Genomic DNA, 24,068 nt, shown 5'->3' with positions numbered 1-24,068 from the left:
CATCATCCTTTTACAGAGTAAAAACTGTCAGGAACTGGGTGTTAAGAGCCAACTGAAGCCTAAGGTTATGGATCACAGGGATTACTGGTGCATGATTAACATCGGCATCTCTTGCTGTAACAGTATAAATATTACAGAAAAAGCAAAGGAAAACACAATAGCTCCAATTTAAAGTACTTTCAGAGCTGTATGTAAGATGTCTAATATCTCCACCAGGCCAGCGTTGATTCATTTTCTGTAAGTTGTTAATGGATTTTAATGCGGTGGCATTTTTGCTTGTATTTATAACCGTTTCACAACCGCTTGTACCACTGACCTCAACAACAAAATACGATATTAGTCAACGTCTGACACAGTTTGTCATGGCATGCAGCGTGGACGTAAGACAGTCATAGTCGGATAAGAAGCCCATTGTTCACACAGAAATGAGCAACTTCCAAATAAAGTTGTGGAAGAGCTAATATGAACTCTGGGGGGAGGATGTGCTTTGCGCAGTGGTTAGGACTAATTAGGAACATTACACTCTTTATTGTTTTAGGATTGGGGGGGGAAAAATATTAATTTGCTTCTCCCTTACGCACTCTTTTGTTGTTTTCTAATGCAGTTCCAGTGCTGCAGGAGAAGTTGTACACTCGGCATGAAACCACTGTAAGCATCATTTGTTACATTGCACCATGTGCTGTACCTTTGCTTTCATTTCCTCTAGACCCACTGTTGCAACAGTGCTGGCCTGCTGCTTGTTCTTCTTCTCCTCTTTCTGCGGCCTCAGCAGACGCTGTAGCCGGTGCTTGATCACCTGGTTTCACCGAGACCACAGCGGCAGGCAGGGTGAAAGAGAACAGATGAAGGAATGAGACAAGACACGCAGCGGTGTGAAAGGTTCATCTGACATGACGTCTGCATTACAATCCCTGCCTCTGATTTTGCTTTATTCATACATGTTTGGCAGTCAGCAGGCAGCTGGGTGTGAAGCTTAAAGGGGATACAGATGAGGCAGGAGTTCATTTCATGATCAGCATTAGTACCATGTCCTCAGCACCGACCTGAGCGGATATTAGTTTCTCCTGCCTGGGAATCAAATAAAACTTCTCACATGCATAATAAGTGATAAGATTCGCACTGCAAGGCCTCTCCTTAAAATTTCAGGTGATTTTGTCTCAGAAGAACATACTGACATGCTCAGTGGTTACATTTGGAAATTAAAAAAAAGGATGACAATTAGAGGCAACAATGAAGCACTAATGTGTTTTATAAATAGTGACTGTTGGTTGGTTTCTGAAAACCAGCGGGACAATAACTGTTAATTATCGCTAATTATACCGCAGCTACCGCAGGTCTGGTTTCATATTGTGATTGGCTGATACGTGCGGACTTGCATGCACATTGTACCTCATAGATATAATCCAGTATTTCTAAGACTGTCAGGATGCTGGCTCCGATGAATAAACCCATCTGTCCACCAATGTCACCTGAAAAGAAAGGACTTAAGTAGTGAAGGAGAGGCCCAGCGGACACAATACCCAATCTGCTCCCATTTTCTGCTAATGATAATGAAAACTAAGCAGCGCTGCAATAAAAACAGCTTTCACTCGGCTCCAGCGAGAGCATTTCATATTCTGAAAATAGAGGAAAAAAGAGGCAGAAATTACTTACCCAATAAACCTGCAACATCGTATGCCTTCTTCTGCTCAATCGTTTCATAGTTCAGAGCTTCGAAGAAGATATCTAAGACCAGGAAGTTGTCTCTGGAAAAACAGTGTGAATACCATAGAAAACAGTGAAATTCACTGGTAGAAATATAACGTAGTTTAAAAAAAAGAAGAAGAAAAAAATCAAGTCATCTTTATGCTCACTGTTAACTGCCAGGCCTTCAGCGCTTTACACAGATCTAACCAGCGCTTGCGAGATAATGAGGTGTTACAGGGTTTAACTGAGACGAGCTGAACGTGCGCTGACGGCATGCTTAGTCACTGCCACGTCCCCGATGTCTGCGGATTTAGAAAAGCTGGTAATATTAAATGTAGTGAGGCATCATACGCGCATTCGTTTAGCCATGTTTACTTTCTACACATCCCCAACAATTAGGCACTGAGAGGAACTGCAATGAATTACTTATAATTTAAATATTAGCAAATGATCTATATAAGATACTGCGGAACAGAGACTAAACATGTTTATTCACAGCTCCGTGTTTTGATTTGATCGATTGGCTGCCCTTCCAAAACTAAAGGTTGGGACAGCGGCTGGTCTCACCGGCAGAGCAGAGGGCCTGGGATGTCTGTTTTATGGACATTGGCTCTTATTGACATCATAAAGACCCCAAAGTAACTGTCTGAATGTGATTGATTACAGGCAAATACACTGACGTCATTGCTTCAAACTCTAGCCATGTTTAAAAAACTGTAACAATTGTAACAATACATACATTTTTGGAAAATTTATATATTTAAGGTTTGTCAATTCAAAGATTTTATACATCAGGATTTTATCAAAATAATAATAATAATAATATAATATCCGGATATCCAAAGTGTTGTTGTTCATATGAGTGTTATTTATCTAATTTTAAGGCCAGTTAAGAACCAGATGATTTTTATTATGTCCTGATATGTAAAAGAACTGACAGAGGGTCTTCTTTCTTTCTTTCTTTCTTTTAAATCATAACTGTACATGAGAGAAAAACCAAAAAGCAGCCGAGGTCACCTTTAGTCTTTAACATACAGACACAGAAACTTAGAATCTTATACTACAATAAATATTTCACATTGTCAGATTAAATAAAAAGGAAGATACTCATACATCTACACACTACTGCACGACGAGCAGTTTTATAATACTGTACAAAATATAATTGAGTTTTGTTTATTTTTATGGGTGTGGGTCTGTCAGTGATTGCAGCCTGGAGGTCATTGTTTATGGCACTAGCACTGAGCACCACATCACTGCTCATAAGTGTGTTAGGTCCTGCTGAAGGTTCCTTGCCGTACCTGATGTAGTCCTCCGACTTGTCGTATTTCCTGGAGAGATAGCGAGCTGAGCCCTTGCTGGGGATTTTGACCATGGAGAGCTCTTTACCGTAGCGGGTGAGATTACAGGGCGTCTCACATGGACAGATGTCCCCGCTATTCTTCTGTAGCTGTGCTGCAACACAAAATGGCAGTGGTGCTGTTTAATAGACACAGACTGGGTCAGTTTCACTTCACCTCAGAAAAGAGATCCGCAACACAGATACCAGGTGGTAACTATCATTATGTACAGTTTTGTTCTTGCTTTATAAATCACTATTTGATTCATTTGTGCAGTTTTGTTTTGCCAGAGTCAAATTGTTACACTCAGTAAGACTAAGCGCACTTGTGTGCTAATGCAGTACAACATATACTTGTATATACTGGCTGATATGGATGAATAGGCTTGTTTTTATGCTTTACTGGGTAGAGCAACACTTTGTGCCACTACTAAGCATCGTTTGATCATATTAATCCCGTGCCATGCAAACTTCTCTTTGCTAATGTTTCTCCCAACTGACACTGTTAGAGAGGCAAGGCTGAGATGGTTTGAGCATGTGCAGAGGAGGGATAGTGGATATAATGGACAAAGGATGCTGAAGATGGAGCAAGAGGAGGAGGAAAGAGGAAGACAACAGAGAAGCTGCAGACAGTTGGTGTGACAGAAGGGAGCATCCGACTGAAGAAGAAGATGATATTTTGCAGCTTGTTGGTGGTTTGTGAACACTGATACAAAGTTACAGTTAATTCAATTAACTTTTTGCCTTTTTGCGTAAGTAAATACTGAAAACTACCAGCTATGTGGGAGGAAAAAAAGCCATTAGTACAATTCATTCCAGTGATGTCACTGTGAAAAGCCCAGATCGTACATAATGGTTTATTGAGGCTGGATGTAAAAAAAGATGCATGTACAAAAGGCATCCATTGAAGTGCTGATGTGTAAACTGGAAGAATGTGCATAAAAATCTGTGGACGTCACGTGTATTTCACACTGTAGTATAAAAAACCCACAGATTTCATCTAGCGTTCTTTTTTCTTTTTTTTAAAATCAAATGTATTTTGTTTCATTATTATTATAAATGTATCTAGTATTTTATAGATATTATTATATATAACAGCTACAAATGTGCTCGTCCTGCTCCTCGCCCTCTGCCAGGGTCCTTTTACTCTGCATTTACAGAGCTAAGAGCATCCATACATTTGTTCTTGCTCGCTTTTTTCCTTCCTTTTTTATCCCTTTCCTTGGTCGTGTGTCTGTGATTCCAGAACTGAGATTTCCATTTCCTCTCCTCCGGTGAGCGTCTCAGTTTCACGCTGGTACATGTGAGCTCCCTATTAGCTGCCGGCTTAATTCAAACATCTAATAATTTCAGGTGCAAATTTGTATACAATGAGGAAATAAGGGCGTGCCCACATCCTCTCCATGGATAAAGATAGGAGTGGAAATGAGGCTCGTGCATGTGCATAAAAATCCACAATAGCCGAGATTATTAAATGTGGATGCTGCATATGCATGGTGTCTAAATCTGATGAAAAAAAATATTAGCATGATTCTGCCATTGTGTTTACACACTGTTTTAGTCACACTCTGAATTTTAGGCGTGGTGTCAGACTGCTCAGACTCGCAATAACATTGCACTTTATTAGTCTTACTGACCAGTCAGAGAAATTTAGAAGCTGCTCTTGTCTGTGGGAAGACAGACAGAAGGCATCATAGCTTTTACAACATAACACCCCAAAAGTTGGGACACTGTATAAAATGTAAATAAATACAGAACACAATGATTTGAAAATCTCATAAACCTATATTTTATTCACAGTAGAACACAGAAGACATTTGAGACGTTTAAAAAGAGAAAATTTACCATTTTAAATGAAATATTAGCTCATTCTAAATTTGATTGAAGCAACATGTCTCTATAAAGTTGACACAAAGTCATGTTTACCATCCTTGCTGAAAGGTGCAAGAAATCATCTGATTGGGAGCACATGTTGCTTTAAAGTCTTATTTACCTTTCAGTATTGACGGTACCTTTCCAAATGCTCAAGCTGCCAACTCCATAGGCGCTAAAGCACCCCCGTGCTATCAGAGCTACATGTTTAAAGCTAAGCAGGATGCAGTTTCCATGTTTACCGAAACAGAATTTCAAGTTTTGATTCTTATAATCACGGAACAATTTTTCCACTTTGCCTCAGTCCACTTAAAATGAATTTTGCCAAGAGAAGATGGCAGCTGGCCATTTTCACACGACTTATTGTCTAAACATCTTAACAAAACTATCTGTTAGTCTAATCAAATTACATAAGAGACAGTGACTATAGTAATGGTGTTTCCAGTAATCCCGTGGCAATATCCACTTAGAGAATAAATGGTGAAGAAGGGCTACATTAGGCCTAATTAACATGCAGGTATGAAATGCTCGCACACTGGCAAATACGTTTTTATAGTCCTGACTTTAAAGCATCACAGTGCATGCAGGAGAGTAAATAGCTTTTCCCAGCCTGTCTCTTTAAATTGTAAATGCATTCAGTCCAGACAAAAACGGGTACGGGAGGCACTGAAAGCATAATTATAATTTGATGATTTATGAATTTTATAACTCAAACAATTAGGTTATTTGTATGCAGGAGCATGGTGGCATACATCATTTGTCTGATGTGGGAACAAAACATCTTTATAATATAAATATATAAATTACATCTTAATGTATTACCTTTCATGGGGGCTGAATCTATTAGTACTGTCTGATTCAGGAATATGACCCCCATGAATATGGTCCATTCTTGCAAGCTATATCTACAATTTCATTCAGCCATGTTTTAAGCTGGGTATGAGTTCGGTGAGAGAGACTTAATTAAATTTCTGGCTTATTTGGCTGATACATGATAATTGTACTTATGTCCACTATGGCAATAAAAAAAAGCCTTTCTTTTACTGGAATACTCTTACTTTGAAATCAAGGTTCAGTATCTGCTGCAGGGGCAAGGCTGAGGAGTCCAGATATGCAGGAATGAAGGGGTTTTCATATTAAGAGTTCAACAATGGAAGCAGAACAGTCATCAAGCTCTAAAGTGACTAAATCACAATGAGGAAAAGTCATTTTAAAACCCAGTCTACCTCCAGGTATTTGTAATACAGGGGGAAAAAAAATCCTTATCATATTTACTGATTGTGTTTCCATTTCCCTTCGGGGGAGTCTATTATAATGAGAAAAGAAATGAAGGGAGATTGTTTCTTACCAAGCGCTTTGTCAACACAGTTGATTTTACTGGGAGGGCAGATATCTGCGGTTCCTGCAAAGGAGAACAGAAAATGAGTCTGATCAATCAGAAACAAAATGATCAGTGACCCGTGTCTGCTGCAATGAGGAAGCGTGGCTGTGAACAACACTCCACAGCTTATCATTCATCTCCAAATGAAGGCAGGCACACAAAGGATGACTTCCATCCACGGAGTCTGGGCCATCTTGGAAGTCTGTCCTTGATTGCACTGAGAAATGGAGCATGCTGGCTCCACCCGCGAGGCATATTTAGAAAGTCTTTAAAAACCAATCAATGAGTCACTTCCTGGCAGAAAAACATGCTGCCCAGGCCATTAATGACAGGTATTCATCAGCAGCACAATTAATTAGCAGAGGTGTGTTTGTCTGTCTGTGAAATGTTCATGGGGTTAATGTTTTGTGGAATTCTCCTTCCCAGACGCTAAGAAATGTTCATTGACAGGAAGCAAAATTACATCTGATGATCTGAGGAGTGTGTTTTTACACACTTTCACAGATATGCCTCTTTTCCAGGAGCAGAAATATCAAAAAACATCATTAAATATTATTCATTGTTAAACATTATCCTTTTAACTGCCTTGTGTATTTAATTTTTTCAGACGCTCTGACTTTGAAAGCAAAAGCAGTCCTGTCGTCACATCAAGAACAACTTAATAGCTTTTTTGGGAGCCGCTACCTTTGCAAAGCTCTCATCTGCCTCTTCTGAGAGCAAATGACCTGGAAAAGCTTCCACATTTATTATTTCTGACATAATAAATATCATATCTGATGTGATACATCACCACAGAAAGCAATGTGATTCTGCTGGTTTTTCTAACCACCTCTGCTCTGTCCTTCCTGTTCACTGATTTAAAGATTTCCCTTTTGCTGTTGTCATTCATTAAATTGCATATATGGGCTATTCTGGCAGTTTAAAAAAAGTAGAATTCATGTGGATATTCTTTGCTTTTTTACATATTTGGATGGCCAAACATTTAACATTACAAAGGGCGATATAATGCATATTAATTCCCATTTTAATTATTTATTAAAATTAATAAAATAGCCACGTGAGAAAAGTAAACACGTGCTGCATTTATTACAGCAGAAATTAGGGGCTCCAGATTTGGTGCCAAAGATTAGATACACCTCAGAGAGTGACAGGTACAACCTGTCTTATTTAAACCTCTGACACTGACAGCCAGGTGTTGTCTTTGCCAATGATGTGTGTAGTGTCATCATGCCAAGATCTAAAGAGCTCTCCGAGGCCTTTGGAAAAAAAGATGCTGCTGAGTGCAGCATTTGAAATTCCAATGTGCACCAAACTGTGGAGATTTCAAACAATTTATCCAGGACTGTCTAAGAACCGCAAAACGTCATTAAAGGGAGCTCTTGCAGCTGCTAGTGTCAGTGCATGCGTCTACAACCGCATATTCCACAAATTAAACCTGAAATGAATCTGAGAATCTGGGGGGTTTGCCAGGAAAAGGCTTTTGTCAATGAACATATAAGCAAATAACAGGCCTGTGTGGCAGAGAAACGATTCAAAGATAGAGCTGCTTGGCCGCAGAGACAGCAGACGTTTTTAGCACAGACCAAAAGAGGTCAGAACCTCATACCAGCTGTGAAGCATGGTAGTGGAAATGTTTTGATTTGGGGGTTATTTTACTGCCTCAGGAGCTGGGAAACTCATAGTGTTTAAGGTTTAAAGTTTTAAAAAGACCTGATTGAAATCCTACTGAAAATTCTTAATAGAAAAAGTGTAAAAAACAGAAAAACAAATGAAAAAAAGACCCTGCAAGTGTCCTAACACAGCTTCTATGCTTACTATTCCAACAGGAGAATATTGCATCCAATAAATAATTGAAAAAGCTGTTTTCTCACAGTGTTATCCAAGTATATTACAGTTTTCTGTAGGCACTTTTTTTTCTGTGGATTTCTCATCTGCTGGGTTTTCAGAGTACAGAGTGTATGCAAATGCAAATGCAAATGTTTCTGGAACAATTATAACCAGGTTCCTCCCAAATCATGACATAGCAAGTTCCTTTAAGGCACGCAATCTCTCCGAGATCAGACCACCGCTTTGGTCTTGCCATTTCAGTCTGCAAATCCAAGATTAAAATGTGTGACTGCTATGTAAATGTGTAGGCTGATAACCACAGCATCACTCTGTCAAAAAATGTGATGAATCAGATCGGCCTCGAATCAGCTGTCTCATACTTGTTTATTTAATCGGTTTCTGAATGTCAGCTGCACTCAATGCAAAAGTGGAAATGAAAAAGAATACATGATAAGTTTCTTGTCTTAACTTTAAATGTGACCACTCTCAGCATGCCTACTTGCTAGACACATCAAACAGCCAGCATCCAGTGACTCAGCTCTGTGACTTCCTGCTCTTTAGCCATGATGACGCACACTCTGAAAAAGTCCAGAGAGCTCATTTTGTGTTTCTGGTACTCAACTCTATGACATATCCTCACACTGGGAGGAAAACTGCTCAAATGGTGACATATTACTAACCAGTGTTCTCGGTTTCCTGATAGACCTATTTTTACATCATGTCTCAAAAATTTGTAGGTTTTGTACATCCATTCATGGTCTGCTTTCCCTCCAGTGTCAAAGTGTTGTGTGAAACAACTAATTACAAGATGAACTGCTAACTTTGGCCACTTCCTATTAATCCCATTCAACAGAAGCTGTCTGCAATTGATGTATAGGGGTGCTTAACAGAGAAAAGAAAAATTGCACTATGGAACTATGTAGTTATGCAGATAACTTAACTTGGCTTTAGACTCTTGTTATTGGCTTAAAACACTAACAGTAGTTCTAAATTCAGCTATTTCTGAGTGACATACACATTCAGGAATTTTTTCTCTTTTCTTTAATGTTGATAAAATAAAGAGACAAAATCATACACAAAAATAACAGAGCTTTATTTTAATTTGTGCTTCATTAAAGTCAAGACCGAGTTTAAATTAGATATGTGCTCCTTAGGCAATATGTCATGATGTAAGTAAATAACCAAATAATTCAATATAAGCAGCAGTACTAAGGGCAGTTTGTAAGCAACCTACCAGTAGAAACCAAACAGGACCAATACCAGTAATAATAATCAATCATAATAATTAATAATGGCTGTGGGAGGACAACAGAACAATTCCAGGACAGATGGAGATGGATGAGCAAAAGTATCCAAACCTCATTGAGACTTTAGTCTGATGTGCCTGTAGCCAAAGTGCTGGCAGCAGAGAAGAGCATACCACTCCAGATATCAAGCATCAAGGTCAGGCATGTGGCAGTCCAAATTATATCTATGCTGGAGTGATTCAAGTGGGCCAAAAATTATGACTTGTTTTGCACAATGGTTCATCAAATCTCAGGCAAATACTGGGCAGACTGGCTTTTCAATTACAGCAGGTCAACAAGGCGAACAATTTTAAAAACAGAAGGAAATACTTGAAAATACCAACTCTGATTAGTATTTTTTCCTCCGCATATTGTTGTCGTGTGCCATTTCATGACCTGGAATGACTATTTTAAGTTCCAATCATACATTTAGTCATTACGGTTCACAGTTTGGCACCTTATACAACATGTCAGAGAATGAATTACTATTGTGTGTCCATTTGAAATGATGCACACAATCCTCTTCCCCCCTGAAACATGTGCCGCTCTGTGTAAAGATAATGTAGGGGCTGATCTTACCGGGCATGTGCACCATTCTGCATTTGCACACTCGTAGGACCTCGTTGGTCTCACAGAGCAGGCGACAGGCACTGATGCTGTATGTGTCGTATCCTGGGAACTTCTCTTTGCTGGTGGAGCGGCAGTTCCCCCAGGGCTGGGGCAGGTAGGTCAGCTAAGCACACAAAGATTTATTAGACCCAGTCTGAGCCACCGGGGTTGCTGGGAGAACAGTAATCTGGTGGTGGGTGGTGGTAGCGGGTCAGCGGGGGCAGGGATGGTGCGCTAAGATGAAGACGACCTACCCTCTGCTCCTGACAGGAAACAAAGGTCTGGAAGCCCGGAGAGACACCGAAGCCCAGCTGGTGGATGTAAGGAGGCTCGTCCTGACTGTGGATCTGAACACGGATGCCGGCCTCCAGGGATGTCTCATCTTCTCATCAGGATGAAATGGAGCACGGATCGTTGCAAAGAGAAAATACAAGGGAATTTCAGATGGCTGCCTCATCTGACAGCTAGGGCTCGGTTTGATGTTAACCGCAAATCATTTATCAGTCATGTTTAAAAAATAGGCCCGTAGGGATTAATTTTATATGACAAGTACAATGCATACACAAATCAAAGGAAGTGTACTGTGTTTAGGAATTCCCTTTTACAAATCACATTTGCAGGTGGAGCAAAACAATCAGGAAATGCATTATTTACAGTACATGACCAAGACAAATAGATGCAGGCGGTTATTGATTTAAACTGCAGCAGAGGGTATGTCACAGCATTGCACAGGATAGGATTACAATAGACAAATAGTTCTGAAGCTTACTTGTCTCTCTCCAGATTGGCAGATACTCATCCTGCTGAATATCCAACATGATCTCCAGCCCATTTCCCATTCCACCCTGCTTGGTTTTCCTGGATGTAGTCTTGTTGCCATTAAAAGTGTAGCATTTCCCATATCTGGTGTACACCTGGGAGAGAACAGATTGATATCATGAACATCACCATAAGCGTGACAAAGTCCAGATGCCGCACGTGACGCGCTCATACAGGCGCACTGAAATGAAATCAGAGATATGGAGCAAAAAATAAACAAGCCGCATCTCTGCCTGGACAAGTCGCTGTATATTACCCACAAACCTCTGGATGCAGTGAACGGCTCAGTCCCTCGCGGATTTTGATAAGCAGTATTTGAATCAATTTCCAACACCCACCACACAAAACCTGCACAATGCTGCTCAGTAGTAGCACCATCCCACTGAAATATCAAATGGCATAAGAGATTCTTTAATCTCTCTTCAAAAGAAAACAAAAGACAATGAGAGAGAGGCTGCTTTAAGTAAGATATCACACCACCACCTATCAGGGGAGCTGTCTCAGTAGGGAACACATCATCTCTTTGTTTATACCTCTCATCTAAACTGCTGCACTGTGGAAAATATAATTCTTACCAGTCATTTAACTGTTATCTGAAGCCAGTTTTAAAGGCACAATCCGTGATCCACATGCAAAGAAAATGGTCCTGTAGCAGCACCACCAATATCCAGGATTGTAAGTCTTTCACAGACACCGATTAAGGTTTGATTCTAAAGGCAGTTTATTCCTTGAAAAGCTGAGTCCTTCATCTGAACAATGATGATACAATCATAGCTTAAACTCTGTCACCAGGTATGGCAGGTGTCCAGCTTTGGATTTCTTCTCACGTTCAACTAGAGGATGTCAAGCTCTAGTTCGATAGCCAGAGGGAAACTGTCAAGAGAGCTGAGGATGGCTAATTTTTGCCGTCTCCAAGGCAAAGAAAAAAAAAAAAGATACGGAACATTTATCTGTATAAATAAAAAATGGTAAACGTAAGAAACCAAGACTAATCCTACCCAAGGTAGTGATACTTGTGATATTTGGTACATTCAGTCTGATCGCACCTTTTCACTTAACCCTACGTACATATATTCTGAATGTCAAATCTCAACGGCTTTTCATCAAGTGGCCCAAAATACACAAAATTAAATATTGTAAAACTTCACACTGATCTTTTTAAACTGATGTTGTATCCATTCAGATGGATTTTAGATCCACCAGTGTAGGTCAAATCAAGGAAAACGATTGGTTTTAGGGAATCTTGAAACTGTGAAATTGTACACGTCATGCCTGCGTGTGTGTGTAGATGTCTGCTGGGCAGTCTGGCTTACTCACACAGTCCATAGACATGCATGTTAGGTTAACTGGTGCTTCCAAATTGACCGTGGATGTGAGGCAGATAAAGTGCTTCAAGTGTATAGCTGTATGAATGTATGGTTAAAGTGTGACTTCTATTTAAAAGTGCTTTGAGTGGTTAGTAAGGCTAGAAAAGTGCTATAGAAATACAAGAACATGACATAACATTTGCACCTAGATGTGCAAGCAGAAGCACCCACAATGCAACAGAAAACTCTAAATAATACAACAATAATAATCTAAATAATTAAACTACATGGGATAGTGTGTTCTACGTGTTCTATGTGTTAATAAATGTTGAATTAATATTGATAATTATAGATGGTAGCTATACAGATTTTTAAGTATAGCAGTGAGGACAGTGTTTAATGGTTTTAAAAGTTATATAATAAATCCCAACAGTTCCTCCCAGTTTCACTTGAAATAAAATATATTTAAATGTTATATTTTCATATGTTAGGCATAATGAGAATGTGTGCTCATAAAAGTTTTTCTTCAAAAATCTGAACCACAGTCTAAATAGATCTGTGGTTGAAAATTTAATATAGATATTAACTCCTGGCCTGAGTCAAAAATGAAAAATTGCCTTTACTGCTCCGCATGCCAAAGTATCCTTGGGCAAGATACTGAACTTTGAGGTGCTTCAAATGTGCTCATCTAAATGTGTGAATGTATGTGAAGTTCTTAGGTGTAAAAAGAGAGCTTGTATGAATGGGTGACTGAGACATGCTATATAAAGCGCTCTTTAAGAATTACCATACAGTGAAAGCATGACATATGAAGGGTTAATAAGCTACTTATTACAACTGAAGCCAGTGTAGAAGTAGCTCAAAGTTGCATTTTTTAATAGCTAGAAGGAGGTGGACTCATCAGATTTTCATTTATGATTTTAATACATCTTTTTTTGAAATTTAATTTGGTTCATCATTATATACTTTTAAGTCTCATTTAGAGTAAAGCAAGGTATGCTTAAGGATTTGGCAACCTTGTGGCATATAAACTGTTACCTTACGAGCATTCAGTGTCTTTGGGTTCTCATTTAGATCTACGCCTCACTAATTCAGCACTCAGTTGTACAAAAATACATTCAAATTTCGGTTTTTCCGTTAATGACATCTTTTGGTTTTAAAAGATTCAGATGGAAACTCAAGGCTTCAAACCACCACAAACCGCTCGCTAACATAAAGTTTGGCTACATCCATCTTTATATACAGTCTTTGGTTGTTTTGCACTAAACCTGTTATTCGTGTATGCAACAAATAACGGGAGAATCCTTTAAAGTGACCTTTTTTTTAAAATAAGCCAGCTAGAAATATTTAAAAGCAGTATTTCCTACCAACTCATGCAGCTGCTCTTAAATTAACCAGCTCGCTGCAGCTGATGAAAATGTTCACCACAGCTGTCATTTCATCCAGTAAAACTGGAGACCACAAGCTAAAAATGAGAGGCCTGTCTCTGTCTACTTGTGTGAACTCAATGTTTCATGAAGAAATAATGATGGATTCAAACAGCACTTGTAATATAAGCTTTGCTGTGTATGCAGATCCCTAAAAAAATTCTCAGACTACAGCTTTCCCCGCTGAAAAACACCCATTTTTTTCCCCACTCAGAGTGCCGAAAAATAATCTGTTGGATTCGTTTTATCCAAACATCAAATAAAAGAGGACAGTGATGAAAGTATTCAAGCTTAGGAAATCACATGGCAGGAGAGGTCAACAGACAAGGCACTGGAGAAATGACAGTGAAATAACAATTGAGCTGAGCAGACAGCAGACATATCATTAAAGAGACAGTGACGGTCCCTGCATGCACAAAAACATAGAATGCCTGTGATCTGACTTTGATATCAGCTTGATCCACCTAATGAGTGCTGTGATGTCTAAATAAGGGACACTGACGGAACAACACAAGCTCTCATTTACAGACCACAGGGTGTACCCACATTTGAGATGGTTGAACAACAAATCAAAGCCATGGTTGTGGGGTTCAGTCAAGTAATTCGCTGGAACAGTTGGCAATTTTGCAATGTCCACAACAGTGATTAGAGCAAGAAATGAGTACTGTTTACAAAAGCTGTTTAGACGGACAGCTATATTTTATGCAGTAATAGGCCTCGGGGCCTTTGATCTGGCTCTTTGTACATGCTAGTTTGCACTGAGTGTCTGTGTGTGTGTGTGCTTTTTTGAATGAATTTCAAATAGTTACCTTCAAAGTGCATCTTGGTTGAGGAGTCAGACAATTTTTGGACAATTACAGATCTCGGCTCGCGCTCTGTTGTGGTATAAACGGTTTCTCTGTTAGTTCTAGCAGCCAATATGCATTTTTGTAAATTGCAGCATCTTCTCAGCTGGTGTGATTAGATAATGGGACGTGGCAAAGTGTGGGCGGAGGCCCGTGGGAGAGACGGTTCAAGTATTCAAGTGTGACTTTTGACTGACATGTGCTATTAGGCTGAAATGGTTTAATCTCTGTTTGGCTGGTGCGGTGCGGCTGAGGAGGTAAGCTGCACTTATCATTGATTCCCCGCCCCCACCTGGGTTCATTGACACACTTAAGCCTCGACTGGCAGTCTTTATCTGATGGAGCAAGCAACAGAGGCAAAGGAGGATTTCACTTCAGAAATGCTCAAAACACCCAGACCAAGTGCCTGGGTTACGCTCTAAAACTTCAGGCTCTGGAGGACGCCGTGTGTTCACAAATGATATCCCCCAGAGAATATGAGAAAGTTTTCCCATCATCTCACCCAGGAAATGGATGTTGGCAGAGCTTCCACTGGTTTATTTCTCAGTTCCCACCTACCCCTTCTCCCTCCCCTCTCCTTCTCCATCTCCTCTTCCTGCATCCACAACGTGATTGATGGAGCATTTTTCTCTTGTTAAATCTTGCACCAAATTTAGTAAAGGTAACAGGACTGACTTGGGCAAATCCCAAGTGGGGACCTGGCACTGCTGTTGACAAGCTGAAACAGTGCAGCGGCATTGTAGTTACAAACCAGATGAAAAGAAGCGTTGTATTCCTCTGAGTAGCTCAGGAGCTAAATTTTGCAGCACTCAATGCAGCATTGTTCAAAATATATCACCTATGTGACAGTGTTTTAGATGGTAATGAAAAATTGATCAAAACATGTGCTCAGTTTCTGCATTATCCTGTCAGTTATGTCTGCGAGAAACCTAAACTTGTTTCTTTGTATAGTAGTTGGACTATTCAGAGATGAATTACCAACTGAGTAAAGCGAGCTATATTCTTCCTTGAGGCACAAAAACCTCATACTTAAGCAAACTTTAAGCATAAAGTTAAGACATTTAGTGATGTCACCTAATGTACTTGAAAAATACACGTTTTAATGTCTTCATCCCACATTTGTGATCAAAAGTAAATAAATGAAATTATCCATACATGTTGCATTGTGTTTATTGAGGTCACAAACCCGGACATGAAAAGCATCACAGAACATTAGTAATGGCTCATTTCTGAGTCTCTGTGCAAAATTTAATAAAGCTATTAAGTGGAGCCTGCTGTGCGCACGAGAACACATCAATAGTACAAAGACAGCAGGAAGAATATGGCGTCCTATCCCTATATTTACCCTCTGCATTGACTATCTCTGGCTATATATGTAACATCTATTGTCCATCCAGTACAGGAGGGATGTTTTCTGTTAAAGGTGGATTTTGTGTTTTCTTTTCTCTCTAGGATAGTTTGTCTTATGTTCACACCATAAAGGCTTTGACACAAATCTGTTTCTCTTGGCAACATAAATAAAAAAAGTTGTCTCAACTTGAATAGATTAAGCACTAAAAGTACAAATGCATTAAGATGAAGTTGCAACATGGTTTGGAAAGATTCCCGTCATCATGTCATTTGCTTATCCTGTATCTCACCAATTATAATGCATCTGCTTTAAATGTCAATTCATTATGTGTCTTTTGCCAGTGTTTTTCTTCCGCCTAGAGTGCCTTGTTTCTGTCTCCGTCTCTCCATGCTAAATGCATTAAGAGACCAACCCCTTACCATGTAATTCATAAGCCCCGGTGGGCTAAACCCTTAAACACCCTCTTTATGACTGTGATCTGACAGTCCCAACTTTTCCTTTTAAATAACCCACAGGAGTCACTTCAGTGCTTCTCCAGAGGACATCCATTTCCAGGCAGGCTGCGTGTCATCGGGTGGCTCTCTGAGTACGAGGAAGGAGGATTTGAATTCATTTACGCAGGGTGGTAGAATATGCCAGAGCGCTGATTGGCAGTTGAAAACCATTAAGGCTGGCACATGAAGGCTTAAGGTTGAGACAGAGCGATCCTTGATTTAATGGCTTCATTACAACTTCCCAGCAGAAAGACTTGGATCACAGTGTGGCATAAACTGAATATTTACATGATATTTCAAAATGTTTTTTCAGGAAAAATGGTATATGCAACAGGGCTGGCAGTTCACTGCAAAAGTCTCTCTCTTTCATCCTCCTATTTAGTGTATATTCAGTGTATATTTTCATGTATTTTCATCTATAGTTCTAAAATTGTGATCAGACATTTAAATATATCGTGTGTATGAACGTCACAGTAATTTGGGGAGTTCAAGGATTTCATTGAACGGTTGTTTTTCTAGGGTGGAATAATTATACAGAATACATCTATAATGGAAAAAATACAATTTATTTAGGATTTTTTAAAATCCATATAGGCTCAAATATACACATACACTCAGTTAAACGTTAAATTCTCATTAGTTATCACGATTCACTACAATTAGGAGTTTCTCTTTGCCAGTATAAAAAGGATTTGTTTGACTGCACTGATTTGATTGATCAATTCTCAGAACAATGCGAGTCAAAGGAACTCTTTTAAAATTCCAAGGAGAAGTTGAGAAGGTCTGTTAGATGTAAGTATAAGTTATTCAGCTGTGTCATCACTTTGTCAAGACCCTAAGTGTCACCCTCAGATGAGAGGAAATTGATTATGATATTCCGTAACAACCAAGGCTCAAGCCTGCCATGAAGTGGAAACTGTTGGAACACCAGTGTCACTGTCCACAGAGAAGAGAGTTTTACATCGAGCTGAGGAAGTGTCAACCAAGAAATAGCCACCAGCTCCAAAACCTTCAAGACTGACTCAGATTTGTCCACGTTTGCCAACATGGACAAACCGAATTACCTCTGAAGAAAGATTTTATGGTCAGATGAGAAAGACATTGAGCTATTTGGCCACAATGACAAGAGGTATTTTTGGAGGAGTAAAGTTCAGGCTTTGAAACCAAACGGTCAAGAATTGCGGTGATAGCATCATGCTCTGTTTCTCATTGCTACTGATACATTGTACAAAGTGGATGCAATAACAAAGAAGGAGAACCACCCCTTAAATTAAACTGCACCTCAAATCAACAGATAAGACTGTTGAATTTTAGCTGCAATTGGGTTTTCCAGTAGAACAATAATCCCAAACACACATCAAAACTGGTTCTGGAGTGGATAAAGCTGGTGAACATTAAACGTCTTGAATGGCCTTCACCAAAGGCCCGACCTGTAGCCTACTGAAAACTTGTGGACTACACTTAAAAACTGGATCTGTGCCACAAAAATCAAACGATTTGAATGAATTATACCTAAAAAGCATTCTAATATCCAACCAGAAAAATACCAGATGGTTGTTAATGGCTACCAAAAGTCTCTGGTTGAGATGCAACTTGCTAAAAGACATTCAACCAAGGTTTAGTCTATGTATAAATCTGAGCTTCTTTCTATATAATGAGTGTATGTAAACGTCTATCTACAGCTTAAAATGTTATATGTTTAATCTGTTTCTCGACCTGTAAAGAGAAGTACAGAAGGGACTAAGGGATCAAGGATAATTTTAGTTTAAGCTGAATATGAAATCCTATTTCAATGATTTTCAGTCTAATTACAAAATGAGAGGATGAAAAACAACATTTATTTCAACCAACACAAGTTACATGTTGGTGCAGCACAACAACAACAAACGGTTCACATTTTATCACCTTCTTACAAATGCTGCGATGTGTTTTAATGGTCAAAGGCTAAAGTCACGTAGCCATTTTAAAAAGCCTTTGTGGCGACCACTCAGCTCTTTTAAATCTGTTGTTGTAAACAGCCATCAGAAGGCAGACTAAAAATGCAATGTCTTATTCTCAAGGCTCCTTCTGAACACAGAAGAGCAAAGAAGAATGTGAGGAATGAGTCTTCAAAAAAATAAAACACAATTTACAGAGTGAACATAGCCTTTAAGTGCAGGGCACAAAGCCAGCTACCACATTTTTGCAGCATCCCATTTGTTCCTTTTGGACTTCCTACACAAAACTTTTCTCTATGAACTAACTGCTTTCGTCTCCCACTGTCACTACAGACGGAGCCCTCACCACCAGACTGCATGGAAAAGAACAGTAAAGGGTAGTGACATATCTTTAAATTGTATGTGATCTACTTTTAAACGACTCAGAGGTAGAGAAAAAGAGATTATCTCCACGGCTTTATCACTTGTATAAGCAGTTTTCAGCTCTACCCTTCACCTGCCGTCTTGCACTGCTCGGGAAAAAAAAAACACTTATGTGACACAAAAGGATTTTTTTTGGTATGCTTTCTGTATTTTTCCCCCCAAAAGGGAGAAAAAGGAAGCAATTCACATGTAAGAACAGTGGAAGAAAAATCTGTTGTCTTGATCTTTTCTGGTGTTGGTTTAATTCAATAACGGACAAAACTACAGCCTGCTGAAATTCGTCCCCACACTAAAATTCAACGAGATGCTCTGCAGCACCTGTTTGCTCTTCCAAATACTTCTTGATGCAGTTGTACAATTTCCCAGAGTTCATCATGATTGCCCCAAAAGACTTTTCACTATAGTGCAGCCAGTTATGAGAGCAATAACAATACTATGCAAAAGTGTAGTTTGCTTCCAAAGAGGCAGACTTGTCATTTTTAACTGCTCTTGAGCAGTAGCTTTTGAGGCTCTCCAAAGGTCTTTCAAAGTTTTTCTTTGGAAATTGTCTGCTTTTTCACTCATTTTCACCCAGGTCCTCCTCTGTGACTATTTTCAAAGGAATCTTTTTATTTTTTCGTTAAGTCACTCAACACGTACGTGTGAATCATTCAAATATAAAAAAGGCAGCTCTGACAATGGATAAACCAGTATTTTGTCAACAGATAACAGACAACTTAGAATTTAAAAAGCAGTTCTTTCTTATCTTAAGCTACTGTGTTACTAAAACCCTGCCATAAAAACAAATAAATAGTTAAAAAAAAAAATCACAAAAACAGGAAACTGAACAAGACAATGGAACAAGTAGCAGGCCTAAATACTGTCCACAGCACATGAACGCTATCTGAAAGCCACGTCCTTAAGAAACAGACATAAAATGCAGCAAAGACCTGACACAGGACCCGAGAAACACATCTGGCCCTTCAGTTGATCCATCTATCGTTCACCAAAGCCTGAAATGATCGCAGTGGAAGGGTGACTGTCATGAATGCAAGCTTAAGGAAGGGAAACGGGGAGAAAAGACTGAGTTACACAAGAACTGGACTGACAATTAGAAATGTTTCATCATCATCATCATTAGGATCTACAGATGAGGTTAAGACAGACGTACAACAATAAGAGTCAACAGACAGATTTTAATCCACCACCCAATAGCATCTGGATTGGCACAGGTTTCAAATGCACTGCATAAGCAATAATTCAATTCAATTTTTATTTCTATAGCACCAACTGCATTTCGTTGCCCTGTACCTGTGCATGTGCAATGACAATAAAGTTGAATTCTATTCTATTCTATTCTATTCTATTCTATTCTATTCTATTCTATTCAAATCACTACAGCAGTTGCTTAAATGCACTTTATATTGCAAAGTATTAAAGACCCTACAATACAAAAAGATACCAGGATAGAAAAAAACACAATGGAGCAGTGTCAGTCGTGGACTGGCCTCCACAGAGCTTGGACCTCAGCATTATTGATCACTGTGGGACAGAAGACAAACCAAAAGGCTACCGAGAGCTTTGAATGTCCTTCAACAAGCCTGGAGAACTATTCCTGAGAACTACTTAAAGAAATTACAGGAAAAGCAAAGAGAGTTCAGGATGTGTTGACGAATAAAGATGATCATACCAATACTGACTTTCAAGCTTGCTAGAATTGCAGAAACATAAACTGCATTTCCACATGTTTTTCACAGTAATTTGCAGCACCTATTTTCTTAGTTTCCTAGAAACATATAAAGAAACAACGGCTGGCTTAAAAATGCACAATAGTGTTTATGACAGTATGCAGTATTTAATATGATTCCTTGTCAGTTATTGCAATTTCAACACATGGCACTGACATGGACATCAAGTTTTATCTCACTGTATTTTCTAATTAATCCAAAACCCAACAAACAATTTCCTTTAGAAATGCAGCTCATGTGATGGGAGTACCTTCTCATGACTGCGGCACAGCCTAAAAGAGACTTCAGAAGCCGCGAGCAAGGCTAACATCAAGGTTGCAGAAATTCTAAACATATTTTAGCTCAAGATTAGGAAAGAAAAATGATAGTGATTTGTGGAAAAACTGACATGGAGTGATAAGAACTCACTGCTAGACCTTTCTTCTTCTCATGCGCTGTGGTTAAGCTGTATAATTCATATATAATCCTCAATCAAATGTCAGACGGATTACTTTTATCGAGGGTCAGCGCTTTAAGATCTCTACATTCAACCATTGGGGGTAAATACAAATCTGGCCCCATCATAACCCCCCTTTCAGTTATATATGAGGGAATCACAGCTTGACTAAACACAGGCAGAGCTCAGACATGAAGCCCAAACAGTGCTGTGGTATGTGAAACGCACAAGTTTTGCATCATTAACCTCCATCGCAATGTCGGTCTGTAAACGCGCCACCAGAGACACCGCGCTCGCTTGCAATTCAACACATTACAGTTATTGTGTATCAATTCCAACCTTCATTACACAACTGAGTGCTGAGATCTCAATGGTAGTTTAATACAGCCATTCAAGTGAGGTAAACACTGCTCAGTCATCATGGTTGGGCTTACTCCGTGGTTGGGTAGAATAGCATGTTTTATAAATGTGACAAGTTCTGTAAAGAAATGCAAATGAATGTTTGATAAAAGGAATTTGAGGGGTTTCAGATTACACGCTGTGTTCGCAAACACCGAGGCCGGTTTACGTTATAAACTAATGATCTTACTTGATCATTTTAAGTAGTTTGCCTGCATCTTTTGCCCTTCACTCTGACTAAAGAACATAGATTAAAATGATGAACTGTGATGCAAACCTGCGGGGCTTGTTTCAGTTATTAGTGTAGGAGTTCTGACTAATCTCTTCTCTTTCTTTGCTGCCCTCCTCTTTCTGGTTGCCTCTGACAGAGCATCAAAAATTAGTTGAGCACCTAAGCCGGAGCTACGCATTCAGCCACCTCCCCGCCACCCCTCCACTCACCCCACTCTGCAATTCTCCACATATCCAAGCATACTCAGCTAATGGAGCGGTGAGGGATGCTCTTGAAAAAGCGGTTGAAAATGGACAGGCTCTCCAGCACAATACAGCAACTCGCAAACAGAGCAGTCCACAACATCCAGCACTCTCAGAGACATGAAAGCTTCCTGCTAGTACAGTCTGCCCTAACATCACAGCCATGGACCCATAAAGACCTTGTTTTATAAATGTGATTAGAAAGTACTGTCATAATGGGAGATAATTCATCTGGATCACCACAGTGAGACAGGTCCCTAATCAGTCTTTACACGTAATTATGAATCATTTCCTGCAGCTAGAGCTTGTGCCTGGGTCCTACAAAAACAGATAATTCTTGTCCTTAAAAGTCAAATAGGACCTATTAATTGTGCTTTCCTGGGAACAATTATCACTATTTGAAATGTATCACCGTTAAAATGGGTCAGCCTAATTGATGCCATTTAAGTCACGACATGTTTAAGCTCCTAGGAACAAGTTCGAGGTGTCCTGCAAAAGTCGTCCGAGTCACTTAGCGTCTTCCTCGTCACACCTTAACCGCACCTCTGCTTAAGCAATGTGTTTATTTTTTGACCTCGGGAGAATTACAAATTCTAGGCTTTATATTTCACAGCAAAGCTCGAGGGCACAGCTCAGAATAGAGGAGTAGAGCATAGTCATACTGAACGTGAAGTGTAATGGTGCTCTCGAGATGGAAAAGGACCATACCGCCCACTATACATGAGCCGAGTGTGCTTTACTTTTCCACTTCACCTCATATTGCCCACAGCTCGGATCAGTCATTCCTGTGTGTTATAAATTGATAAAGCCGAGGAGAAGCCTGCTCTGGGCGCTGCACCGACACACAGTCCCGCCTTAGGCATTTGTCTAACTGTCGACTTTGTTTTTCTGCAGTCATTTAGATATTCAGGTTTAATTAGGTAACTGTCATTAACACATGATTTAATTTCCGAAGCGCTCAATCTCACGCCACTCTGCCTCTCTCAGACTCTGGCACCCACTCCAGAGCACAAACACTCCCACCCAATTGCCACTGAAGAAACGCCAGCACAGTTCCCTGGCCTACCTTTTATTTAGTATTCATCATAACCAAGACACCTGCTTGGTTGTTTTTCTTTCCCGGCGACTCGGGGGAAATGATATCTACTGGATTGGAGCCACATGTTGGGGTTGATGAAACTTCCGGAAAGGAGAAGCAGGATCTACTATCTCTTGACGTGAATCATCAATTTAATATACGGTGTCCCTTCGGGGATACGAGAGTGATGCCAATGCAAATAAATATCAGCTGCTAGCTCTTGTCAGTTTGTGACAAGTTATTCATAACCGAGCAACTATATGAGCATATACAAATATTTGTGATTGCACATGTTTTATGAAACGTGGCTTATGCATGAGATATTTTTTCCCTCCACCAGTGTGACAAGCCTATTGTCGTCGAACCTTTAATGACATGCAACACTTGCTTCATTCACAAGATGGTGCAATAAGTGCACTTAGTCACTTCTACTACTTACTGCCTCACTTATCTAAACCTTCTCCTTTTGTGTGCGCAACAGTGAAACAATATTTGCCTTTTCAACCGTGTAACATTTATGAGCATGGGAATTCAAGTTTTTCATGCTACATAAATCATTCAAGTAAACAAGTCTGATTAGTGTTTTTGCTCGGGCGAAAGAGCTTGTTCTGAGTCAAAAGCAGATCTCACAGTCCATTAGACTAAGCTGGCTCTAAAGCCGGAGCCCAAGGAAGTTTGGCAGACACAGAGTTTTAAACTGCACACCTAAACACACCCGGTTTAATTTGGCCTCTCAAATGGCTGAGTTAAGGAAGGAGATAATGCAGCAATGGAACAAAGGGCAGGCAGATCAAAGAGGAATTGAAAACCTTGGACCATGGATTCTGTCCTTGACTGCATCTGATCAAAGTAAAAGTCAAATTTTTTTCCTTTCCTTTTCTTTTTTTTACATGACAAAAGGACCATATTTCTGCACAGTGGACCTGCAGGGCACTGATAGAGTTGATGATTAATTTCAGCGAATTAATGATTACAATTGAGGTGGTGACATTTCTGGCATTATAAACTTGCTTTCCGCTACTTATTCTATTCTGGAATAAAAACTCCACAGGCACATTTAACCACCCACCCACCCACATGCACACACAGAGCAGCACTGAAGTACAAATGAGCACCAACGACACATTTCACTCCTGAATATTAAACGCGTTCAGAAATAACATTACTCCGCAGTGTGATTAGTTCAGTTTCCATCACTTCTTTTTTGACATTTTTGTTCGATCTTTGATCGGTTAGTTCGCTTGCCTCACTATCACGTCCGTGCCTCGGGCTAATTTATCGTTGCTGCTGTGACACGTTTTGTTTGTCAATGGAGGTCGATAAAGATTACAGATGATTTGATGCTCTTTTT

General features: G+C 39.6%; 1 protein-coding gene across 1 annotated transcript in view; it reads right to left on the bottom strand.

The window, feature by feature from the left end:
* The window catches only part of asic4a (acid-sensing (proton-gated) ion channel family member 4a), a 101,432-nt gene that overhangs the window by 4,347 nt on the left and 73,017 nt on the right, over window positions 1-24,068 (bottom strand). Inside the window, exons 2-9 of the mRNA XM_080902075.1 lie at window positions 10,770-10,914; window positions 10,255-10,382; window positions 9,971-10,124; window positions 6,246-6,299; window positions 2,988-3,141; window positions 1,654-1,745; window positions 1,390-1,469; window positions 686-796 (exon numbers count right to left, since the gene is read on the bottom strand). Coding sequence (XP_080758201.1) covers window positions 686-796; window positions 1,390-1,469; window positions 1,654-1,745; window positions 2,988-3,141; window positions 6,246-6,299; window positions 9,971-10,124; window positions 10,255-10,382; window positions 10,770-10,914 — 918 coding nt within the window. The remainder of the gene's footprint in view (window positions 1-685; window positions 797-1,389; window positions 1,470-1,653; window positions 1,746-2,987; window positions 3,142-6,245; window positions 6,300-9,970; window positions 10,125-10,254; window positions 10,383-10,769; window positions 10,915-24,068) is intronic.

Source organism: Rhamphochromis sp. 'chilingali' (assembly GCF_963969265.1).
Source record: "Rhamphochromis sp. 'chilingali' genome assembly, chromosome: 14".
NCBI lineage: Eukaryota > Metazoa > Chordata > Actinopteri > Cichliformes > Cichlidae > Rhamphochromis > Rhamphochromis sp. 'chilingali'.
The sequence above is the reverse complement of the archived record's forward strand: the minus strand, read 5'-3'. Positions and strand labels throughout refer to the sequence as shown.